This window comes from Seriola aureovittata, chromosome 20, assembly GCF_021018895.1.
Source record: "Seriola aureovittata isolate HTS-2021-v1 ecotype China chromosome 20, ASM2101889v1, whole genome shotgun sequence".
NCBI classification, from domain to species: domain Eukaryota; kingdom Metazoa; phylum Chordata; class Actinopteri; order Carangiformes; family Carangidae; genus Seriola; species Seriola aureovittata.
In genome coordinates this window covers 11,029,606-11,055,000 of record NC_079383.1, presented here as the reverse complement: position 1 = coordinate 11,055,000, position 25,395 = coordinate 11,029,606, and the positions used below count along the sequence as shown (strand labels likewise).

Sequence of the window (25,395 nt, the reverse complement as noted above, 5' to 3'; positions counted from 1 at the left end):
TGAACCAAAGGTGTAGTTTACTGACTTTTTAAATTAGCCTGTTGTGTATACTGACCTCTAGTTGTAAAACAGAGAGAAGGAATAAAATTGCTTTGTCATTTTACATCGGACTTTGTTGACCTTTCAAGGCAGCTGTCCTCTGATGATGTACAGCACTCGCAAGCTTCAGCATATGTTTCATCCAATCTCCTCTGGAGCTGTGAATGTGTGTGTGTGTGTGTGTGTCAGAGAATGATAGATGTGTGTTTTTATCTGTGTCTGTATCTGCATGAAGGCTTGGTTGTGCAGGCTTTGTGCCACCGGTTGTTTACAGGTCGTTTACGCTGAAAGGAATGATGCTAAATCATTAGTGAAGGGTGGTAATTCTCCTCTTAAAGCTGTGATTCCAACACTAATGGAAATAGTGTTTAACAGAGTGAATGAAAAGACAGGGGCAGAGAGATGGGGTAGGGGAAAAATGAGATTTAAAAAGGAAGAAAGAAAATACTGTGAGGTAAAACTGGAGGTGAAGAATGGGACAAAGGCAAAACTAGAGGCTTGAAATGGTAACTTGGATGGGGGGAGAGAACAAAGCGGGAATAGGGGAGAGGTAAGTGTGGAGTAAGTGGAGAGAATAGATGGATAAAAATTGATACATCTGGATGCAGAAGATGATGGGGAGTCATGGAGAGAGGAAGAGCAGAGATGGAAGAAGGGTTGGGGGTGATATTGAATGAGTGTGTCTCTTTGAGTCTTTGTGTTCGGGTTTTTGCATCAGAATCAAGCTTTCCCTTTATTTCCACCCTGCAAATGGATGGATGTTGGACAGGTATGAGCTGTGTGTGTGTGTGTGTGTGTGTGTGTGTTTGCAGGTGCAGGATGTGTTTGAGTGAGAGAGAAGTAATAAAAAATGATAAAAGGACAGAATACTTGAAATAGGTGAGGAAGGGGTCAGACAATTAGGACAATTACTGCCAAAGTTCCAAATTAAGGGTGTCACTGGTGGCAGATTTTAATTTCCATTTAACGGTTCATTTATCTCCAAAATGCCAGCCCCAGTGTAATAGATGAGATCTGGATGGGAAAAAGGTGGAAGTGGAAGAGTAGCAAGTGTGAGTCTGTGTATAGCCACGCGTGTGTGTATGCTTGTGGTTCACAGTGGAAATGCTGTTGACAGTGTAATTTGATGAAAGCTGACAGCTAATTTATGAAGCATATTTTTGGGTAAACGCTTTTTCCCGGTCCTACTCTCTCCGTCGTTTTAGGCTGGTAATTGGATTTCCCTAACTTACAAGGTAGTGAATTAAGAATAAACTAGTTAATGAAGGAGTGGCTGACTGTGTCTGTGTCTGTGTTGTTGAGGGAGGGAGTATGCCTGCGTGTATGTATGTGTGTGTGTGTGTGTGTGTGTGTGTGTGTATGTGTGTGTGTGTGTATTCTGCAGCATTTTAAGTTTTTTAAGTAAAAAATAACGCACAGAAAAAATAGCACATTCATAGAGTGTGCGTATTTATGTATGCACACAATATGTTCGTGGGTGTAGATGCCATCTCTCAGAGCAGTGGAGGTTAATTGCAAAGTTTTGGTCGGCTGCACTAATACCCAACTATTACTAACCACCAATTGCTTTATTCCTACTCAGTCAATCAAGGACCATGGACACACATATAATGTGTGCACAAATACACACACACACACACACGCATACATCTAACAAACCTGCCATCTTCTATTCCTCCGTCACCCTCTTTCTATTTCTTCTCGCTCACTCTAATTGCCAGGATTGTCTTGTCTTTATGAACTGCTATTCCCTAAGGTGGGTCTTTGTGTGCATACGTGTATGTGTGTGTGTACTATAATTGTGCATATATGTGTGTGTGTGTGTGACTGTGTGTTGGACAGAAGAAATTGAATTGACAATTTTGTTCCTCAAACAAGATATTAGACTAAATACCAAGCTCTGACATGGACCAAGCAAAAACAAGAGTAAAATGCTGCTGCCTCTGTCTGTCCTGTCACCACCACCAATGGTAGCTACACAGCTACAAACCCTCCTTTCTATTCTTTCATACATAAAAACTATTCAAAACCCTGTTTAAACTCCACTAAACCAACCATAACACAAATCAAATGTATCTAATCCAGGGCAAACCTTATACAATTCAGCCATTTCACAAATCAGCTAAGCTAATCCAAACCAAACACACACCAGACCTTGCTCAAGTACATTACAGCCAAACTGACTAATACAAATGAATGTAATCCAAGTTAATCTGCTCAGAATGAGCCAAGCTAGTCCACAACTCATTTCCAATGGTCTTTATCAATACTTTCATGTGTAATTCTAGTGCTGGGTAAAGGCAGGATGAAGGCAACAGTTCAAACATTTAGATGGGTGACGAATTAGAGGCAAAACCAACATGTGGTGTCGTATTAAGGAGTTGGGTCATAACACACCGCTAGAACAGCTTTAAAGCTGCTTGGCTTTAAAGCTGCGGAACTCAAGTGGAGGGATGGAACACCATTTTTCCACATTTTTCCAAAAGATATTTGCATTTGGTGATTTGATGACGCTGGAGCTGATTATCATGTTAGCAGAGAATCTCAAATAGGTGTTTGCTTCCCATCATTTTTGTACTCATCTTTCTTTGTTTGTCTACTTTTGTTTACATTTATTCAGATTCTTCAAAATCTGAGTATGTGACAAAAAGCAAACATTCTGCCTGTCTCAAGTCTGTGTACTTTTGTTGAATCAGTGGTGAAAAAAAGATGCTGTCTTCAGCCTTTACCTGGAGTGTTGAGGAGTCTGGACTTTTGACAGCTGTAGGTGATTTGCTGCTCACAGTATTCTGCGCTGGTGGTGATAGCTGTCACCTGGAAACATAAGCATGGATAATTTCATTTTATCTTATTCAACCAGACAGGTCAATTTCATGTAAGAACAAATTACCGATTTTCAAAATGAAACAAAGTGCAGTGTACTGTTGTTATGATTTAGAGAAGCTGAAAATGAAACAAGTGTTCCTTACAAATTTTGAGGGAACATAATTACAGGAACGATATGCTACTCAAACCCTGTCATCTCTTGTAATGCGGTGGTCTTGTACACACTGCAGGTAGGAACTGCTGTCACTCCTCACTGGAGTGTTGAATCCTGTAAAGTTCACACATAGTTTGCTTTTGACTGTGAGTGACAAATGCAATCTATAACCACTCCCCAGAAAGATTAAATTATTGACTCCTGAGTGTGAGAGAGCAGATTCAGGGACCCTGAATGGTATGTATCCAAGCCACATAAGACAACTGGTAGAGACATTAGGGGAAACACTCATTATGTTAGAATATCATTGTGCATTTGAAAGAATAAAGACTGAATCTGTAGCATGGGGTTGAATTACGCTTGTTCTTATTTCAAGCTGTAGAGTGTATGATGCTGCTGTTGGTGTAGGTTTGTCAAAACAATGACAGCAGAGACATTTGTATGTAGCATGGATGTTACCATGGCTACAGACCTCATGTATTCTATATATTTACAACCGTCACAAGATCCAATGAGAAATGACCCACTTCACTCTGATTAATAATAACTGTAGGAAGAGGGGTGGTCACTCACATTAACATAAACAAGCAAGAATTTCAGAATATATCACAAATCTGTCTGACTTCTACACTCGGTGGCCCCAACCCAACTTGGATAGTTGGCCAACTATTGCTCAATATACTTGAATTATAAATTATGGAGACTGGGCAATCTGCATTCACTAGATTCTCAGAGCTCTATGTTAGCAAACTTTAATTCACAAACAGCTCAAGGCTCTCTCCCAGCACAGACTCTGGTTGTTACTAATACATTTGACATAAACACTACAACTAGACAACACTGGTTGACTTTGTTTGGCTCCTGAACCACAAAGTTGCACCATGGGAAAAGAGACATACTTATATAATCTACTTATAAAATGTAGTTTTGTTTCGTCTCTGCAGTTTCTAGGAAGTTGAGACTAAGATGTAATTGTGTGACTTAAATGTGGACCTGTTCTGACAATTTAAACAGCACACATCAAAAATTAGAAGACACCAGCTAATGGTGGTTAGACATTAGATTGTGATGAGGCCAAATACAAGGCCTGGGATTGAAACATTGAAAAACAGCACTAAAATTAAAAATGTGGAGGCAAATAATTATGAGTGATTGGTTTTGCACCTGTTAAAGCTTTTTATTCATTGAGTTGTCAAAAATTCACACATAAAAGCTACTACTGGCCTCTGTGGATCACTGACTGATGTGTAGGCATATATTACAGTTTGCTTCTTTCCAATTCATTTTTAGAGAGGAATTTTTGATCAGTAAACATCTGAGTAAGTAGCCTGACATAGTAGAAATGTGGGAGAAAAGGGACACAAAATATAATCAACAATTGTGTTGGAAAGTACTCCCCATACTCCATGTTAGACCTGCTTTCAAGTGTAGGACATTGGCTGAGTATTTAACTGACAATATATTGTATAATCTTTTTTGAAAATTCAATGAAGCTATCTACAAAAATATTAAATATTCAATGAAAAATCCTTGTGTTTCTCATCTTTCAAGAGTGGATGTAGATATGGAATCCCTCAGGATGAAGCTAAGAGCCTGAAGGCTACAATTTAAATACACTTCATGTTATACACCTATCTAATTATATTTTAAAAAATCCAGTTTTTTTCTATAGTTATACATATGAGAATAACATCACATTTACTTTGTGGAAACAGTATGTGTGGACAGGCATAAACTCAGTTTTGTTACCTGGTCCATTGAAGCGCTGTAGTTGACCTGTAGCACAGTGCGTCTCTCTCTACTGGAGCCAGTCACTGTAGTTTTAGGTGGCAGGTTGTTCATAACTGTTGTCCATACTTTGTCCTCTGCACATACCAACACACACAATACTGTTAGACATGTTAATACTGTGAGTTACTGAACATGGCAAGAATAATTATTATTTAATTGCAAGAATTAGACATGGTAAACCATTTGTGTAATCAAATCTACACCAATTACATTTAAACACAGGCATACATACAAAAAAACATCAGTTTAGCTGTCATGGCAGGGAAGTTCCTTCTGTGCTATCTGAGTTACAGCTATGCGACTGCAGGGTTTAATAGATAATGTGTGCTGTTATAACATGAGCCAGTCATTCAGACATCTCCACATTCATTCACACTGTCAGTCAGGGAATGTGTGTGTGTGTTTCTTGTCTCTGAGGTGTGTGAGTGTGCTATTCAGCGTGACTAAGGGGCTAGCCAGTGGAGTGCAGTGACATTTCATTAGAAGTCTCGCCTTTGCTCTGCCTGCGTGCTCCTCTGTTCCAGACTATCTAATTCCACTGTGTGTGTGCGTGCGTATGTGCATGTGTGGAGGTGGGCGGGGAGTGTATGTGTGTGTGTGTGTGTGTGTGTGTGTGTGTGTGTGTGTGTGTGTGTGTGTGTGCATGTGACAGAAGTGTCACCCAGACCATTGGAGCACTCTTAGGTTTACATAACAAGTCTGTTTCATATGTTTGTGGTGTGGGTATGTATGTGTGTCCATGTGTGCCCGCTCCTTCAGAGTTAAATGTCAGCTGTGACAGTGTTGCCATGGAAACCCCAGGTATAGCAGGTTAAGAGTACTGCTGTCTGAGGTTAAGAATGCGGAGGGCTGGAGAGTTTCCTTCCCTCACAGGTCACTGGGGCTACATGAAGTAGGGAAGTGTGAACATACACAAAGATGCACACACACACGCACGCACGCACGCAAGCACGCACGCACGCACGCACGCACGCACGCACGCACACACACACACACACACACACACACGCACACACACACACACACACACACACATACACACAGACAATCAATGACTGCAGGCACTCCCACACACACCTGTCATGTTGCAGTTGACTTTGAAGGGGCCAAGGGGTCCGCTGCCATCAGGGTCTATCCAGTAGGTGTCAGAGGACCTGCCCAAATGCTTATAGGCCTCACATGATGGCTCATAGACAGCTGGGATTGGGGTGGGGGTAGGGGTGGAGTTGAGTGGGTGGATGGGGGAATAAGAGGAAAGTAGAGCAGTTGGAGGAAGGAGAGCAGAGAGCAGAAAAGACAAAAGTCCATAGCCACTGAGTTGTGATGCTAATCACATCTTTGATTTAGTATGAAATTCATTGTTGGACACGTATGAAGAATGTGGTCTTGTGTATTGCATAATAGTGACACAAATCTCATTGCTTTGAACATCAGTTTACGTCAGTGTTTATATTCTGTCACGAGATATTGGAAAATATCCATATTTCGTGAGAATGATTTCAAAGCCCTGTTGTTGGATGCATGAAAAAGGGAGAGACAATGTTGCTATTCTTACACATTCATTAATGGTGAAAAAACACCTGAAGGTGGTGGCAGTGTTAAGATGGTTTTACAGTAAAATCAGAGGAGTTGATCCTCAAGTGAACATAAAAGCGTTCAGAGGTTTGTGTAGCAGCCATTCTCATTTTCTGATCTGAGGGTGGCACTAGAGAAGAGGTCATTACAGTGAACCACTCATAGAGATTTGCAGATATCGCCTGTAAGGTTAGGAATTACAGGATCAGTCATGGCATATACTAATACCACATGCTACACATGGGATTGGTCTAAAATAGCACATCAGTGTCTATAGTTACTTCCTTTTGTTCCTCCTTCCACAAGGCAATTTCATGTGGTTGCCAGGTCTCTATTCAGCGCCTGTCAAGAAGTGGTGTCTTGTCCCACACACTCTAGCAATCTATTTGACAACATATCGATGTTACGTTTGTGTTGATCTACACATACACAGACAGACAGAGAGGGGAGGGGAGGAAGAATTATACTTCAAAGAGAAATGTGGGAGTGTGACTTGGAGTGAAACTTTCTTGATTGAGGGACTGTTGACGGTGAGTTTCAAAAGAAAAAATATTCCGTCTTACTTCTCTCAATGAGGTTGCTTAATATTAGCTCTTTATCATACTAGTAGTTTTTTTCTTTATATCCATCTGCTCACCCAGTGCTGCCCTGCTGAACTACTTCACCAGGAACTGCACAGAACTTAACAGAATTGTTGAGGCACTACTTCTGGTTCAAAGCCATTGGTCAACAGCTTTAACACAGTGGAAGTTGAATAACTAGCATTTCTTCTAGGATTGCTTTACTGTAGAGGAATAGAGTAGAAAGATTCAAAGGCCAGCAGAGAAAGTTACAGAAGCTGCACTAGTGGGGAAAGTGTGAATAAAACTATATAAAATATATAAGCAAATAAAAAATCATGTTTGGCCAGTGTGCCTTTAGATTTAAGTGCTAGGATGGTAGTAATGGTGTGTAACAGAGCTTTATAATGATCCAGTTAAAAGTAATTAACACTTGTGAGACCCATGTTTCACTGTAACCTTCACCAGAACTGGAATACGGTCAGAACAGTAATGAACCTGAAACCAAAAGTACTATATGAGAAGATATCAGCAGTTTACAGTCTATAACATGGCACTAACCAAAGCCAGTTATTTTCAAGACGCTACTCCCTTCCATTAGCACCAGCTGTAGCTACCAATTCAGGCAATATGTGTAAACCTAGCACAGTCAAATCACTTATTTTCTCCAATTAACAGTCCAAAATGACCATATATCCATGACATAATGCAAAGAAAAGCAGCAATTATGAAGCTGAAGAATTTGAATCAGCAAATGTTTGATATTTATGCCTAATAAATGACCTTTACGATTAATCAAAATTAATAAAGCAACAGCTTCTCCAGCTATTTACTGTTGCAGTGCCATAAAATTTGGTGACTTGGACGAAAACAATAACTACAATAATTTATGCCAAAATATCCTGACTTTGAGTCTCACACATCAAACTCCCCAAACTCCCATTATACACTTTAATGTTTTCTTTTCATCGGACGCCCGCTGTTCAGTAAATGCCCAAATCTTAAAAATTTCATGCTGTTTTTTAATGCATTTTTAGTGTTCAAGTATAAGAAAGTATTCCTGATGATACAACCAGGGTTTGACAAATCTCATACAGAGCCATGTGACACTGTACAACTGATGTCACAGGCTGAGTTGTATTGCTTTTCACAAATAAATTGGTCTTAATGTTCAAAACTGCCCCTCAGAACCGAGCATCACATGTTTGTCACTCTTAAACTAAATCCCCAGTTTTTAGCTTTTTTCTTTGTTTTATTTTCTCTTTTATTCAACCAGGGAAAGCCCTGAGCACACTGATCTTTTGAAGCTTTTTTTTAAAAAAAAGAAGCAATTTCTGTGTTAAAAGCTACAAGGTGCAGTCACAGCCTTCTACTATTTGCCACTAAACATTTTCACTTGGGTAAGAAGAATCTGAAGCTCGATGCCTTCCTAAAAGGAAAGTCAACAATCGTCGTTAAGGGAAGGGAAAGCATTACTCATCCATTCTCCCTATACCTACATTTTACTGGCTGGTCCCCTGAATGCACACGTGACTTTCCAGTTCCGAACCAGACACCCTAATCTCCAGGTTATTGCTGTGCCTTCAGATACATCTTCTTAGTGAGTTTGTCATTATAATAATAATAATAATATTAACACACCCAGACAGAAAAATATGTGGTCACACAAAGACATCTCTCATATTGTTTTTATCACATTTTGGTGGTTTTATTTGTCTATGCTTTATTTCCTCTCTGATGTTATTCATACTCCCATGTCCCTCTGGCATACTTTATCCTGTCTTTTTCACACTTTTTCCTCACAGTTCAGTCATATTTAATTTGTTGTTTTAGGTTGAACATGCACAATATAGCTAAAAGCTCTCTCTCTCACCTTCTCTAAAAAGAGAACAATAATTGTGGCATATGGAAGGACGGCATTCTTAAATTTGTAAGCCTTTAAAAAAAAAAAAACTCTTTTGGCCTTTTCTCTCTTTCTGACTCTGCTCTCTTTGTGTGCTGGTGCTTTTGGTGGGTTGCCGCTTCTCAGACCAGAACAAAGCACACAGCGCAGTCAGTAAAGCCTGGTCTCTGAACACTTCAAAAGTTAATCTGTCCCTCTGCTGAGAATTACGGCTTTGGAAGGAGGAACAGCTTAATCACTCAAAGGCAGAAAGAGGAAGGCCAAATCAAACAAACACACAAGAAACAGAATACAGTTGTATTAATGTGATGGGGGAAAAAACAGATGGGCAGGAACACACAACTGCATGCACACTCACTCCCATACTTACAAGTGTGACACGTGGCTCCAGTGTATCCTGTCCCATCACAGGTACAGCTGAAACTATCCCATGTCTGTTTACACCTGCCGCCGTGTTCACAGTGATTAGGCATACACCTGGAGAGAGAGGGAGCGAGACAAGGTGCTGTTACATAAACAAGACATGAGCCGCCTTAAAAAGAAGGAAAAATTTGTTTTCAGAATCTAAAGGTCAGAGGCGCGTGCGCGCACACACACACACACACACACACACACACACACACACACACACACACACACACACACACACACACACACACACACACACACACACACACACACACACACACACACACACACACTGCCCACTGCAACACTACTTCATTCTATACCACCACAATGCATCAGAAAGCTGATTCAAGTGTGGTTATGTCAATATGACCATGAAAAATCTAACAAACCACCTGCTCATCTGTCAAATGTGTGAGATATTCTGGTGATACAAGATATACTTTCAAACACCAGTATAAAAAGTTCCCAACAAGGCCCTGCTCTGAAATCATCCATCTTTCTTTGTTTCGAACGTGTCATTAAATATGCCGACTAAATGTGGTGAAACCTCACTATGGACTCTTGGGAGACTGGCCTTGAGCTAAAAGGGAGTCAAATAAACCATTAAACAAGTAAAGTGAAACTTAAGACACTCCTGTGTAAAGATGGGGATAATGTTCATGGTGACTATTTTCTTCTATGGGGCAGATTACATCAGAATATCCTTCATTTTGTGTACAACAATGGTGGGATACAATATAAACTGTTCTAAAGTACAAAATAGTAATAATCATAGTCATAATGAAAAGGAAAACTGGGCCCAGGTGATTCAGTTATATGTATTAACCTGAACCTCACACATCGAGATATTCTTTTAAAGGCTCTCTAGCTAGGCTGGGATTCTTTCCAGAGCAATACATATCTGGACTGATGGAGAGAGGCATCAATATCCCACTGAGACTGCACACAAAACTTTCTGTATCTTAAAAAGTGGATTTTATGAGTGCAGATTCATGTAAGCTTCGCAATTTCAATGACCACACATACATTAGCATGCAAAGGATGATACACATTCTAATTCAAGAGCAGTGTGAGACCAGCAGTAGGCAGCAGTAAACCTTGTAATATTTATGATATCCAACAGTGAGTGCAAATATTTCAATTTATTAAACATAGCAGTCAGACACTCACCACCTTAAGCTATTGTGACATGGAGTAGCCAGCGGGTTGCCTATTTGAAAACACATTATTCCCTCTGTTTTGGCCCTTTGTCAACTCTACGATGGCCTTGTCCATACTCACTGTTGCTTTTTGACAATGTTTTTAGAAGGGACTGAAATTTAGCTGTTATGTTGAAAGTGTGGAGAAGAAAAAAAAAAATTTGTATCCAAAGTTGTGACATATGGCAGCATAAAGATAAAATGTAATTGCTCATTTGGAATGTCAATGAGACAGGTGTTTTCATTGATTCTGGGAGCATTTGTTAAATGTGTCGGTGCAGCAAGGAGGGAATTACTGGTCATCTGGTTAACAGGAGGTAGTTATGAGCTGCAATAAATCACTATTTTATACTTGTGACAAAAGAAACAGAACAATTTGTTGATAAAAATAACAAAATTGCATTTCTACATATACTGAAACACAATTCATGTGTTTGTAGAATTGGGGTTTATCGTGTGGATTATCTATGCAGATGGCTGCTGTAATGCACAATTTTCCTGCCAAGAGAGGGAATTTAATAGTTACAATGCAGAATCCACGTTTCAAAGATATCTGGAATTTAGGAATGTAGATAGAAGCAAAAATTATCCACCTCGTTGTGAATACAGCAGGAAGCAGACAGTAGTTAAGACATCACTGTTTTTCTTGAAGTTTGAATAGCAACTGAAACCCTGAACACATCTAAGTTCTGTGGTTTGATCCGCCTGCAGGCCTGGTGGGGATGGGTCCCGAGGCACTGTAGTGTTACACACGCACACGCGCACATACTCATGCACAAGTTATGTGATTAAAATATCTGAGTCTGCTTATTTGAATGAATCAAAGTGATGATAAGAGGAAAGCCAGCTGGAGGAAAAACAAACACTGACTCATGGGAGCTGCAGGGGTCCTTTTAAAATGCTGAGCTCTTCTTTAGTCATGTAGGGAGTCGGGCAGACAGAGACACTCCATCTCTGGAGAGAGACATGATGATCACTGCCTCATACAGTGACTATGAAGCTGACAGACAACTGTGGGCTTGTTCATATGATATATGATGGGTTCACTGACGGTAAAGCATCTTTAACTGTGAACATGTGTAGGAGTATTTACTTTCGGAAAATGAAGGAAACACAGATTGAGTGTTAAAAAAGAAATGAAACGCAGGAATGTTTTATGAATGTACTGTGCTATATGCGCACTGGGGGTATGTGTGCATTTAGATGAGCAATAATGCATGTGTAGTTGCTGTAGAAAAATATAGTTAGAAAAAATGACATTTGGAAAATAATCCTCCCCCTCTCTGAGGATACTGTATTCTTGGCGACTCTGTTGACTGATGCAGAAAAAGATACTGAGCAACGCTACGACATTTGTACCTGCCTGCTATTCTTAATACAAATGACATCTAAGACCAAGAACTTGAAGTCATGTGCTTGGCTATGTGTAAACTTAAACCTGTAGAGCCTTAGAGCTGTAGAAAGCAAATTCCATACTGTGACACCACTTTGGATGAATAAAAAAAAAATATATATTTTTAGGTCATAGATTAGCCAACCTGCTATTCATTTTTGATGAAAACAATTTTAAACCTTGAAATTCTCAACACGCTATGGCATGTACTGTATATGAAAAACAAACAAAAAAAACCTAATATGCCCGTGAGCGATGTGTGGCAAGATATTTTGTAGCTTCAGCAGCTAACAAGTGCAGATAAAATGCTATTGTGCTTTCACAATGAGGTGCCATTGACAAGCACTAAAAACCATGAAAAATATTATGCTCAGCAAGCTGTGAGCACTGAAGTACACCGAATATATATGCTGTGAGCTTTGTGTAAGAAAAAAGCAAAATCTACAAAGAGAATGGAGCACCTCTAGAGTGCGTGTACACTTTTATGTGCCACGGCATGTGTTGTTGTGGTACCCTTACAGAATAACAGTGACATTTTGAAACATAGGAATTTGCATGCACATAAGCATGCCCCTGTGTTTGTGTGGGTGTGCCTGTGGGGATGAGTGTGTGTGTGTTTTGCTTCCTCCACCATCCCAGCCCAAAGAGAATCCCACAGTAGAACGGCATTGATCAAAAAGAGGTCAGACAGGGCTATTGAACTGCCTTCAAAGACATTCTTATTAGTTAGATGGTAACACTGCACCCATTCATCTTCCATGGTAGAGCAGGGCCCACCTCAAGTACTGCAGGGCTGACACACAACAAAACGTAAACACAAAAAGTAATAGAGATGGGCAATACTGGAAGCAGCTGGAATAAGAAATAGTTTTGGACATCTCAAGACCTTTGAGTCCTATCAGTAGTGGAAATGCACCACAATCAGCAATGGTAATAATTATATACTACATACTTTTCTAGCACAGTGTGGTTCCAGTGCTCCTGCGGTGTAATTGTACTAAGAACGTAGTATCGTCCAAGTCTCGCAAAAACCTCATAAGATCCAACATGCTGGTTTCTTTTCTGCCTCCAGGTGTCACAAAACCGTTCCCTCATCACTACTACTCTGTTGATGCAGAGAGGAGACCCAGAGCAGCCTGTGAATTGTCTCACTGAATTTCATATCATACTGGCAACACTCCGGATAAACAATCCTAATCTTTTACACACTGGGTTTCAGACACTGAGTCAAAGATCTATTAATCAGGGTAAACACAGCTGTTGTGAATATGAATGAGAACTACTATATCATGAACTGGCTGCAATGAAAAATTGTCTAGATGACCAGACAGAGCAGGAGCCTGTCTCCCTTTAAGACCAGATGAAACATACATGTGCAGTACATAATTTTATCCTTTTTAAGACATGTGACTGATAAAATGCTTTGCGATTCGCTGAAATGTCATAACGGTGAAGTCCATTGTGGGAAATTTATTTTGTTTGTTTTAGCCCGCAAAAAACGTTTAAAAGTAATGGACAACAGTTGACGACCTGAGCCAGGGCGAGCAACACTGAAGCAAAGCACAGCAGTTACTTGGATGAAAGCAGCAATGACAGCGACTTCAAAGATTCAGACACAGACTTCGATGTGCTAAACTGCTAACCAGCAAGCCAAGGCTCAGGGTGAGAGACATGTAAGGGGTGGGGGGAGGGGGGAGGAGGAGGATTTCGCCGAATGCCAGTATAACTGCTAGCCTGAGGTAAAGATTCACCTGATGCAACGACCTTTAAACTTTTGGCTTTTATTGAAAATCATTGCTTTTACCTTAATGTTCATCAACATAAAAATAAATAAATTATAATAAATAATAAATAAATAAATGTTAAAAATATTGAACTGAACTGGAAATGTTGACAAATGTGAAATTGGATCTGGCTGTTTTTCCAGCCAGATCCAATTTCTATGGCAAAGCCAAGTTTTTCAGAAAACCCTTAGTTTTTAGGTAATCAACATGAACAATGCTTATGTTTCAGAATGCTTTTTTAGAGGGTGCCTTCAGTCTGGGTTATCCCAGATCACTATCTTTCCCCAATCTTAACTAAGAGCTGTGAGTGCCTAAACATAACCATAAAAATTGTTTAATAATGCTGTTGTCACTTGAAGTGGATATCGTACTGCAAGATTGAATATTTTGGCAAGAGATGAGGTCTGTGAACATTTTACTGATATGTTCAGTATCAATGTATTTGTGACTTGCTAAATTTCCATTACATAATAGAAAATGTAATCCGGTATGATAAAAAATGCACTTGCTGTTGAAGTTTAGTGTATAGAAACATAGTTTCTAGGAGACAGGTTGCCAGCAGGTAGGTGGGAAGAATGGGCTGATGCTTATTAGAGTACTGGGCAGTCTTTGTAATTCTATTTTCAGAGAACATTCTTTCTTTTAATTTCTTTCTCATCCTAGATCTATATTTCATTTCAGCCTTTCCTTGTGAGGTTTAATGTAAAAAAAGAAAATAATTAAAAGGTTTGCAGCTCCCAACTTCTGCAGCTTAAAAGAGAGCAGAACTACAGTAAAACGTAAAATGTCATATATTAAGTTAGTCTATGATAGCCTATCATTCAAGTTCAGCATCACACGTTGCCTGTTATTTCCTCTAATGTGTGACTTCAAAGAAACTCTGATTCTAGCTGTTCAAGCTGCATTGGTAAAATGATCAATTTCAAAAATGCAGCATGATTCATGAGTGATGCAGAAGGACCCAGAGAGGCTGCTCACCACCACAACAGACCTGGGTTCCCAGAAAAAGCACAAACACGAATAAAAAACCACTTCTAATACTGCAATGACATAAGAAATATTTCAAATCATATTCATTGTCCAGTCACTGGTCAATTTAAATGTGTGTGTCTCTCTGTCCTGGTCAGTGCGTCTGACTTAATCTGCTGTCAATAATGTCTGTAACATGACTGATCGGGACATGTGCTGGGTGTTTTTAGTTACGACGGTTCATGAGCCGCTTTCTTGTGCTGTTTTGTATGCGCAAGTTATTGTATGCGTATTTGCCGATCGGTGCTATAGACTAGGTGATTCTAGGGCAGAATCAAAGCTTTCAGTTTTCTCATCATTCATTTTAAATGTCAACTAGTCGATCTCACAGCACAGCCACTGTCATTAACATGTATTTCATTTTAACAGACAATGCACTGATAAATAATACCTCACTCCCTCCTTCTCTTAGTCTCTTGTATGGTCGCATGTGTGTGTATCTCTAATTACACAAATACACAAAAAAACATGCTGTATGTCTTACGACCAAGTCAGTGACAAATGAAATAGATAACTGAAAAACTACTACAGAGTACTTTCAGTAATGATGGACATTTACTGAGATTTGACCTTGGCAGAAATATAACTCGCATATAGAAATAGTGGAACGGAAAACCACGTAAATAAAAGGCTCCAGTGAACACACACACACAAATGCACACGTCATATGTAGTCAATCACAGTCTGGGGCGACCATGTACCAATCTGAGAAATCAACAGCAATAAAACTGTAACACACAATCACAGCAACAGTATGTCAGTAAAAATAGGGTTTATGTTTTGCATGTATTTTATGGATCAAGGTTTCTATTTACTGGTAAACTAGTGATTGTTTCACAGAGGCCATCAAAGTTTGAGCGACTGCAGGAACAAGAGCTATCTCTCTCCTCCAACCCTATTTTAAGCATCCTGTGAAAGCTTACCTGTGAAAAGCTGTGTGTAACCACCTATATACACTATAGTGTCACAAATGCCATGCAGCGACACAAATGTGCTGCAATCGCTGTAAAGGTGCACAATTATGCCTATTTGTGTATGTATTTTAGCTCATTGTTGTGCTTTTCTGTGCCACAACCTCATTTCTTTTGTTTCATTCTCATTGCTCTAATAGCATCATTTTCAGCTGCAGTAGTCAACTGTTTTCAGCCAAAAAGCTTTACAAACTGACTATAGAGTACCTGCCTAGGGCACCAAGCAGACAAAGTAAGTGACTAGCTGGTGAACATAGAGGAAAATGTAGCTTCTAAGGAGCCAGATATTTCTCTCAGGAGTTAGTGGAAACGAAATACAGAGCTTAAAGGAGAGTAAATATTGGACATACATTTGTCATCCAGGCAGAAACACGACACCAAACTAATGCTAATGTTGCTCCACGTCTGCAGGATGTGTAAACAACTGTATTCTAATACGTCTGGCATATTAACCTAAAATGTCACAATATGTCAAACAAACAAACAAACAACAAAATGCCCAATCAATTAGAAATTCTTAATTGTGTATGCAGTGATATAAAAGACAAAATTAACTTGCAAACAGAGTAAAAGGTGATGAAAGTCAACTTTTCAGCATGAACTGAGAACTTCTGGTAAATAATCTGAAAAAGCTTTTGAGTACAACGTCACTTTGACAATATAAACATGTTTTTGCAAACATGTCTGTCTATGTTAGTGTGGACATTGCCTTATTTGTAGTATAAACTAGAGTATCCCAGCAAGCCGGACCTCTCTTGAAGTAAGGACAAAATTGAACTAAATAAAGCAGTGGCAGCTGGTGTCTACTTCTCTGGGCAAGGATATTGATGAAGGTAAGTGTTATTGACAAAGCTGAGCTGAAAACAAATCGCTCAGTTCAGGGAAAATGCTGTTCCAGTCAGCGCAAGGTGAGCCCTTAATTGTAGCTTCCCACTCTCATTCACCTTAATGATACAACCTTGGCAGTTTCTAATAATTACAGAAAACTTCTTTATATCCAAATGCCACTCAACCCTTACTTAATATAGGAGAGAACTTAATTGCAGACGGTTAAACCAGTCTACAATGTTTAAATATTTTGCACAGTGATAGGAAACACTCAATTTGAGCTCAAGGCATGGATGAGTCCATATATGGCAAATCTGTCTCCCAATGTTTTTTCTAGCCCATGACAAGGAAATAAATTGAAATGTCAACAAGTGGTAATGAATTTTTCCAGTGAGCCAACACTGGGACATTCTGTGTGGAATCTCAAGCTCTGGTATACTTGGCAATAAAATAGAAAAATGAGCCCATTTTTGATGTTTGATTAAGATCATACAGTATTTTCCAAGGATGAAACATACTCTTTACTTTCAGTTTAAAGCGAAAACACACATCCCCTTACACCCCATCAATTATATCCATTTATCAGTCTGACAAGCACACAAAAACCAGCCATACTTAAACAAATTCAACAACCAGAGCCCTGAGTCATACATCTCTCGATAAGAATCCAGAGACTCTACATAACAGCCTTGTTTACAATATGACTCTCCCAATTTAAAACCACTTGATTTATGATTTGTTTTTTTGCTCTGCATATGACTTGAACAAGTATTTTCATTTATGAATGACTGTGTGGATGTGTGTGCATGCAGGAATTATCACTCCTACCTGTCTATGATTGCACACATGTCTAGGCTGATATTTTCAAAGGCTCCCACAGTGCCTTTTTCCACTGCATGCAAATCAGCAGGTTGATCATCCACCAGGATTGCCTGCATGCAGCCCTGGAGGGAACGCCGGGAGGGCGGGAAGAGGGTCTGTAGAAAATACCCTGAAAGCAACACAAGAAACAAACAAAGCATTATACTTATATACATACACACATACATACTCATTCGAGTTAATGGGAAAGTGATATTTTTATTTTATATATGTATCAGTTATCCCTATACAACAATGCCATGCACAGCTTGTGTTTGAACAGTGAACTGAGTGTCGGAAGAAGACGGCTTCTTTTGATCCCCGATTTAAAACACATCAAGAAAAGAAGACCCTGTGCAGAAGTAGACATCAAACTTAACAACAACAACATCAGCCTTGACGAGGAACAACAGACTTGGCCAGTGCTAGGTTATTGTCACATTTTACAGCCATGAGCCTTCATCAGTCCTCTTGTTTTAGAGCTTCTCCACAAGGCCCATTAGCCTTAATACTGGTGCTAAGGCCGCAATAGACTAGAGGACATATAGGTTTTACTATATACTGTACCTTTATGAGATACAAGAGTCAATGGCCCGTCCAGAGTTAGCAGTGGGCATTGACTGAAATGGGGACAAGGCTAGGACAAAACTGAATGCGTATGGCGGCTGTGAGTGTGTGTGATAAATCTTTTGCACAAATAACCATGGATACTGAGTAGGTGTGTGTGTATTATATGTGCAAATCTGTCATCATGCACTTGTGTACAGTATATGAGTGTACTGTATATAGTATGAGTGTGTGTGTGTGTGTGTGTGTGTGTGTGTGTGTGTGTATGTGTGTGTGTGCATCTACAGGTGTTATTACAGTGTACATGTACTGTTGGATGTAGGAGATGAGAGCCTGGAATTCAATCTTTGTCACAAGCACACAGGCCACTCATAAAACATTGCTGTTTAATGACATCTCCATCATTGTGATGTTATAAGCTGTCACACTCTCTAGCATGCCTATCAGCCTCAAGGCCAAAGCATCAAGCAGGATTATTATAAAGGGCATATGCACTCCCTGTGTGTGTGTGTGTGTGCACCAACATAATTGTAGTTCATGTGGAGGGCTGACAGGCCAGCAAATAGCAAAATGTGTGTGCCTGCGTGTGTGTTGGATTCATTTCTTTCTTCACATGTTCTGATTTTCATTTCCACCCCAAAAGTTTCTCCTGTCATCCTTGCCATCTGTCTCTTCTCCTGTCACACCTGTACCTGCCGTCTTTCCAGAGGAGTGGGAGACAGACAGACAGACAGAGAAAGGAGGAGTGCGAGAGATGGAAAGGGAGAGAGAAACAGAGCAGACTACAGCTGGTTGGCAGCACTTTGTGTCCCCTGGATTGCATATGAATGCAAAGGAAACACAGCCTTCCTGACAGTTTGGCAGAACGAACGGAGCAATGCATGGAGCGACGGATGGGTAGATGGCTGTATGTTGCTAGGCTTGTTTATTGGGTGTCACTCATATACTGCTCAGCTTGTATAGAGAGAATTTTTAACTAAAATTGTTTCTTTGCATCTATATTTCTATTGAAACTGGTATGTTAAACTTGATACATTTTGGATTAAAATTTCATCACAAAACAGTAACGTGAGAAAATAACTCTCAATAATGTTTTATATCTGGAGAACTAACAGAATCTTGGATAAGAAATCAATATCACTGTCACTCGGAAGCCTTGACCAGTAATGACCAATGTTAGTAAGTTATCTTGCTGCCCCTTCCTGTCAACAAACCTTAAGGCAATTTTGCTTCTGTACTTTTGAAAAATGTATCATTGTGTCATTCAGAAAGCTGTAATGCAGCTGTAGTGACAAACAGAGGAAGATACGGAACAAGATTAATGAGGTGGAGTCCAACAGAGAAAAACACTTGGCAAAGAAGGCATAAATGTGGTCATACATCTGTACATCCTCAAGCTATCACAGACACCCATAGCTTCAATCCAAGTTAAGAATGTCTGACATTTTTTTTTCCTGAATACGATGATGCTCTATGGTTTTAATTTGTTGTATAAACAAAAACGCTATCTCTCATAAACCCCTTAGGATATTGAACAGCAGCAATAATCCCCTGCAGTCTTGCTGGCACTCTATCACAGCCCCCCTGTTGTGCCCAAAGAGCTTCTCTTACAATAAACACTGGAAGACCAGCACAAGCTCTCTTCTACCTGAACGCATCAGACAGGCATGGCTGGCTCTCAGGCTACAGAACACTTGTTTCCACATCCCAATACATTTAGGGGGATGTATCTGCTTTCAAAAAAAGCAGACTGGAAATCAGCCAAAGTGCTCAGAGAAAAAATTAAACAAATATTCTGGGGATGCAACTCTACACATTCAGAAGAGACAAAATTGTTGGCAAAAACAATATGTAGATTCCCACAAAATCCAAATTCACATCAGGAAAAATTTTGCTTATCTACTGACAACCTGCTGCTATTTCTCCCCGAGCTGTTTCCCTTAACTGTGAAGAACAATAAAAACTCTGCAAGACACCTACAGCACCTTATGGGGAACATTCAAAAGGAATCTAAAATCTATGCACATCAAACATTACTGTACTGTCAAGGATTATATGTAACGCCTATGGCAGATGTGCACATTATATGCACATAAGGAACACATGCAGACAGCACAAGCTGTTCTTTGATCAATGTGGGCATCAAAGTCTCATGGCTAATTCACAAGCTTTAAAATGAAGAGGAAGAAGATTGGAACATGCTTTATATTACAATTATCACTAATATACTATGACTATTAACTAAAACTACATGTGTTAGAAAGTTTTTGCTTTTACTTTCCAGCTAAGTGAAAATATGCAGTAACCACATAAACCAAAAGGAGTCTAAACGTAAGTTTGTAAACAGTTTATTTCAAAAGGTCAAAAAGGTTTTGCTTCATGGCATACTGTAGATTGAAATGGAAAAGTAATACTATAAGAGAATGTCATTTATTCATGCACATAAAATAAATTTGAGAGAAAACATGACGTCTCCAGAATGATAGAAAAAGAACCAATGAACTAAGAAATGCTGTGACACCATTTGGAACAACTCAGCAGAGTTATAAATTTAGTAAGGAAGTAGAGATTGTTAAACCAATAAAGGAAATGCTCCAAACTCTTTTTTTTTTCACAGTTACCAAACAGCAGGGTGCTTCAGGGTGGAACGTCCCATAATTGACTACTCTCCCATTAGTATATCCATTTGTCCTCTGTTCCTGCAGAGAAAAGAGCATGACTTTATGGCCTTGTGTATGTGCGTGTATGTGTGTTTATGTGAGTGTCCATCTGTCTTCCCTCTTGAGAAATTCAATTTGTGGATGTCTTGTGTCAGTCACTTACTAATTTCTCTAAGCGCAGCGTCAGGAGTGAGAAACTACTCCCCGTAAAATAGGCTTTGAGTTCAGGAGACTGCTTCTAAAAGCAGACGCTCGAAGGATAGAGGGGTGGAGACGGAGATGAGGGGAGGCATAGGAAGGGGTCGACTCGGTTAAAGAGGATAAGAGGGATGAGAGGAGAGGCGAGAGGATGAGGGCCAAAAAAAGCAGAACAGAAAATAAACTGAGGAATTGGAGAGAATGAAAAAAATGAGGGTAGGAGGAAAACTGGAGAAAAGAAAACAGGGAACAGAATTAAGGAAGAGGCGAGAGTCGAGGGCGATGACAGAAGCTCAAAGCCTAGTCTTTTCCTTCAGCTGAAGTCTAAAGTCTAATATCCTGTAACTCTGTAACCTTGGGTTTAAGCAGTGCCACATGAATTTTAATGCCGCAGAAACAGAAAAGCTAGGGCAGTTATATCTAAAGCAACATTCTTAACTCACCTATCTCTCGTCACTTCAGTACCGTAAGGTAAAAAAAAAAAAACAGTTCTCAAGGAATAAGTCAGTCCAGTGTATGAAAAACAAGAGCAATGACATATGTCTCAGTTAAATGTTACTGCATCAGAAATAAGGAAGAAAATGAAAGAAAAGAAAATGTATTAGCTGTATAATTTGCATAGCCTTTAAACTATTTGGAAATGGTGCTTGAGTTGCATATTGTCCCATCATTGTCATCAAAATACATTAAATATAACCACTTATGCAAATTAGGCAATTTATTAAGTTAATTAAAGCATTCATTAGCACATTTTTTAATGTCAACATGCTTGTCTTCATATTGCACATCAATGGTATTAATATTAATGCTATCTAAAAGCATTAAGGGCTCTGTTATGTTTGAAAAAAAAAAAGTTTTCCTTAATTAAAAAGAGTATTTATTCATTAAAATCCGTTACGTGTCACGTTTTCGTTGCAAAAATGTCTCAATTCAGACAAAGAAACAGTAGCTTTCTTGCCTTTAATTTTACTTTTTGAGCCTGGCAGTGAGAGACCATTACCAGCCTCTGGCTAATTGTTTTCCTTGTTTCACATTTAATGGAGACAAAGTAGTTGGCCTGAAGAACAATAAAAGTAATCATGTCCCACTAGTGATATTCTCTCACCTTTAAAAGGTAAGATCACTGCTGCGCTACCCACATTCATGTACACCCACTCACTTTCTGTTTGATTAAACAAAGACTGATAATTATCTCACATAATGCCTCCGCGTCAACAACCTTTGTGTTTATGTATAGGAGCCAAATACCTTAATAGCCTATTAGCTATTATATACACCCTATTACCCTTTACATGGATGGACCAAACCTTTCTCACTCTGATCAAATTATACTTTAAGTTTCAAGCAAAACACTGTGATTCAGAGGTGGTGTAAGTCAGATGGTATGTATACCCCTGTATGTGTGGCAGTCAAGCTTCACTATGATACTAATTAGTCCAAATTTAGTTTAATGTGGCAATTGGCCATGCTTAATAAACACTAAGCCACAGAGGGAGGAAAAAAAAACTAAAAATGAAGAACATGGAATGAGACAGAGTCAAACCCGAGAACTTCCCTGCTCCTAGATAAATTTTTCATGTAGAGCAAACACTACAATATGTTCACTACATGCACCACAATCTAAAAGAAGACATATTCCTGCTGTATTGTCAAAATGAGTATATGTAGAGCTGCATCTGTTTACTCCCGTCCAGCCTGTGGTCACTGATCAAGAACTGTTACCAATAAAAACACCAGATTGATGCCTTAAAGCCATGATATTTGAAGCAGATGGCTACCTGGATGACTGAACCTACAAGATTTACTCTCGGCAATTATGTGAATCCTCGTCATGTATATAAAAGAACATGGATTTTTCATGATACCGAGGGATTTCTGCTAATTGTGGCACAGTGACAGAACAGTCTCGGTCACACAGAAAGTGCTGATGGGATACTGTTAGAAAGCTTTAGGACAGCTTAATGTGCTTGGCCTCTCTGACTCACCAAGCTGAGTGAATCAGAGAGAGTAATTGAGGGCAAACCAAAGGCTAAACTACCTTTTGTACACTCACAATATTATTCAGTTACCTCTGTGCTGGGATGGAAATTAGCCTCTGAATGCGACGAGGTGGAGTGTTTTGAATAAATGTTCTAGATATTCTGTCTGATGTGTGTAACTGTGTGTGTGTGTGTGTGTGTATGTCTGTGTGTGTGTGTGTGTGTGTGTGTGTGTGTGTGTGTCTGTGTGTATGTCTGTGTGTGTGTCTGTGTGTGTGTCTGTGTGTGTGTGTGTGTGTGTCTGTGTGTATGTCTGTGTGTTTGTGTGTGTGTGTGTGTGTGTGTGTGTGTGTGTGTGTGTGTGTGTGAGTGTGTGTGTGTGCTCGGGATACAACAAATTAAAACCTACAGACCCTGTTCATACAAGACACACAGACATGAAAACTTACACTAAATCATATACACACAGATTCAGATGTCTTGAGGCCTTTGTTGTAAATCTATGATAATGAGGAGGCAAGGCACTGGAAAAAAAAAAAAAAGAATAAATAAAAAATCCAGGTCCTGAAATTGCAGGATGCTGTATGAATCTTTTTTTCACTCAAATAAAAAAGCAAAACCAAGTCCAGTTGTCAGACACAACCTATTAGAGCTGAAAACATCCCGAATATTTTGTACCTCTCCCATTAAATAAATCTCGAGTCTGAACCAAGAGTGCACTGGTTTAAAATAATTTTAAATATGTTTTCATACAACTTCTTCCCCAGCCTGTGAGCGGTGGCCACTTGATACTCCTTGCCATGGTGATAATCAGCAGTTTTGTATCCCCAGCAGGCTCCCTGCTCCTCAGCATTGATTATGTCATGTAAAATTAACAACTAAAAACCCCAGTCACAGTCGCTGCCAATGCAGCCCACACATTACCTCTGTCAATACGGAAGAACCTTCTGAAAGAACATAGTTGTATTTCTCTGAGTTGCAGAGATGCATGTATATGTGACTGTTTATGTGCGAGGGAGTATACACACAAAACAAGTGTACGCCACTACACACAAGCAGACACAGAAATTGTGCATATAGCACACACGCTGTACATACAAATATGTGAATTGTCTGTGTTAGGAGCCCTGTATTCCCTCTTGTTACATACAGGTACTGCCTCTGTGAGTGTACGCCTCATTGTCACCCTTCCTCTCAGCTTCTCAGCTTCTAAGTTCCTCAAGCTTTGGCTTCCTTTCCTCTCTCAAGCTCTCTATTTCACTCTTCCCTTTTCTCCCTTTTCTATCGGCCTCCTTTACCCTCTTCAAGGGTTAAAGACATTAGAGATTCTCTCCTCTCAGCCAATATTGATTCTCAACTCAGTTTACCAAAATCAATAAATCACCAATTGGATCAAAATAGAGACTAGAGGGTGAGAAGGAGGAGAGGAGAGGAGAAGAGAGGGGAGAGAAACCAAAAATAGGAAAGCCAAAGAAGAAAGTTGGGGGTTAAAGAGAGATGAGAAATAATAAAAGATAAAGCGTTAGCACATTGAATTCTGCATCACCCCAGATTAAAAATGCCTTTCAAAAGCCTGAAAATAATCCTTGTAACAGGTTTTGAATACTTTTCCACTTGCCTATCAAGGCCTCAGAAACTTTGATTTCATAAATAAAAAGTACAGAGTCATCATGGGCTTAAGGGAGATTCACTCAACATCAGCGAGGAGTAAATTAAGATGGACAATAAAATAAAACAATCTGGATGTGTGTGTGTGTGTTTGTGTGTGTGTGTGTGTGGGGGGGTGTCTGTGAGGTGCTCTGATCTTTATTGACTGGTCTGGGGAAATGGTTTTGCTTGATGGAGGAGACTGAGCTTGGATAGTGAGAGAGAGAGAGAGAGAAAGAGAGAGAGAGAGAGAGAGAGGTCTGATGGAGCTATAAAAGCCCAGACTGTTTCTCTCAGTTACTGTAATTTCATAGGTGCCCACACACCCAGCAAACACACACACACACACACACACACACACACACACACACACACACACACACACACACACACACACACACACACACACACAAAGTCAGACATGCACACTTAGATACGGACCATCTTCCAACAGACAGACAGCAGTGTCTAGCGTCATTAACCTGGCGTCTTCCTAATTCAGACAGATTGTGGCTGCTGCATGTGTATACGTGTGTATGTGTGTGTGTGTGTGTGTGTGTGTGTGTGTGTGTGTGTGTGTGTGTGTGTGTAAGTATGTCTTTCCCTCATGTGGATGTGTATATCTGGTGGTCTAGTTGTGTCTGCCCTCTTGCTAAGTGAGCAACTTCCTAAACTCTAGCCACTGGGATATAGATTTCTAGTGAGATAAATGATTTGTAGACTTACTTAGCCTACACACACACACACACACTGTTGGTATAGTTCATATCAGAAGTTTCACTGAGCTCTGTTTCACTGTTGACTAACAATTTTTTTCTTTTTTTACAAAATGTTCTATCAATTTAAAAATACTGACAATATATTCTATACACTAATTAAAATACAAGCAGATTAATTAACATATATTTTGAAGAATATATTTTTAGGTATAAGAGGTATAAACCAAAAAACACAGTAAGCTAAAATTTAAGATGCAGTACAATATTTCATGGGATTCATCAAAAAGACCAAATAATCCAG

General features: G+C 39.5%; 1 protein-coding gene across 1 annotated transcript in view; it reads right to left on the bottom strand.

Moving 5' to 3' along the window:
• Positions 1-25,395, bottom strand: part of cntnap2a (contactin associated protein 2a) — a 351,965-nt gene that overhangs the window by 99,367 nt on the left and 227,203 nt on the right. The window contains exons 11-15 of the mRNA XM_056364796.1: positions 17,292-17,454; positions 9,219-9,325; positions 5,888-6,007; positions 4,769-4,884; positions 2,769-2,853 (exon numbers count right to left, since the gene is read on the bottom strand). Of these exons, the coding sequence (XP_056220771.1) occupies positions 2,769-2,853; positions 4,769-4,884; positions 5,888-6,007; positions 9,219-9,325; positions 17,292-17,454 (591 nt within the window). The remainder of the gene's footprint in view (positions 1-2,768; positions 2,854-4,768; positions 4,885-5,887; positions 6,008-9,218; positions 9,326-17,291; positions 17,455-25,395) is intronic.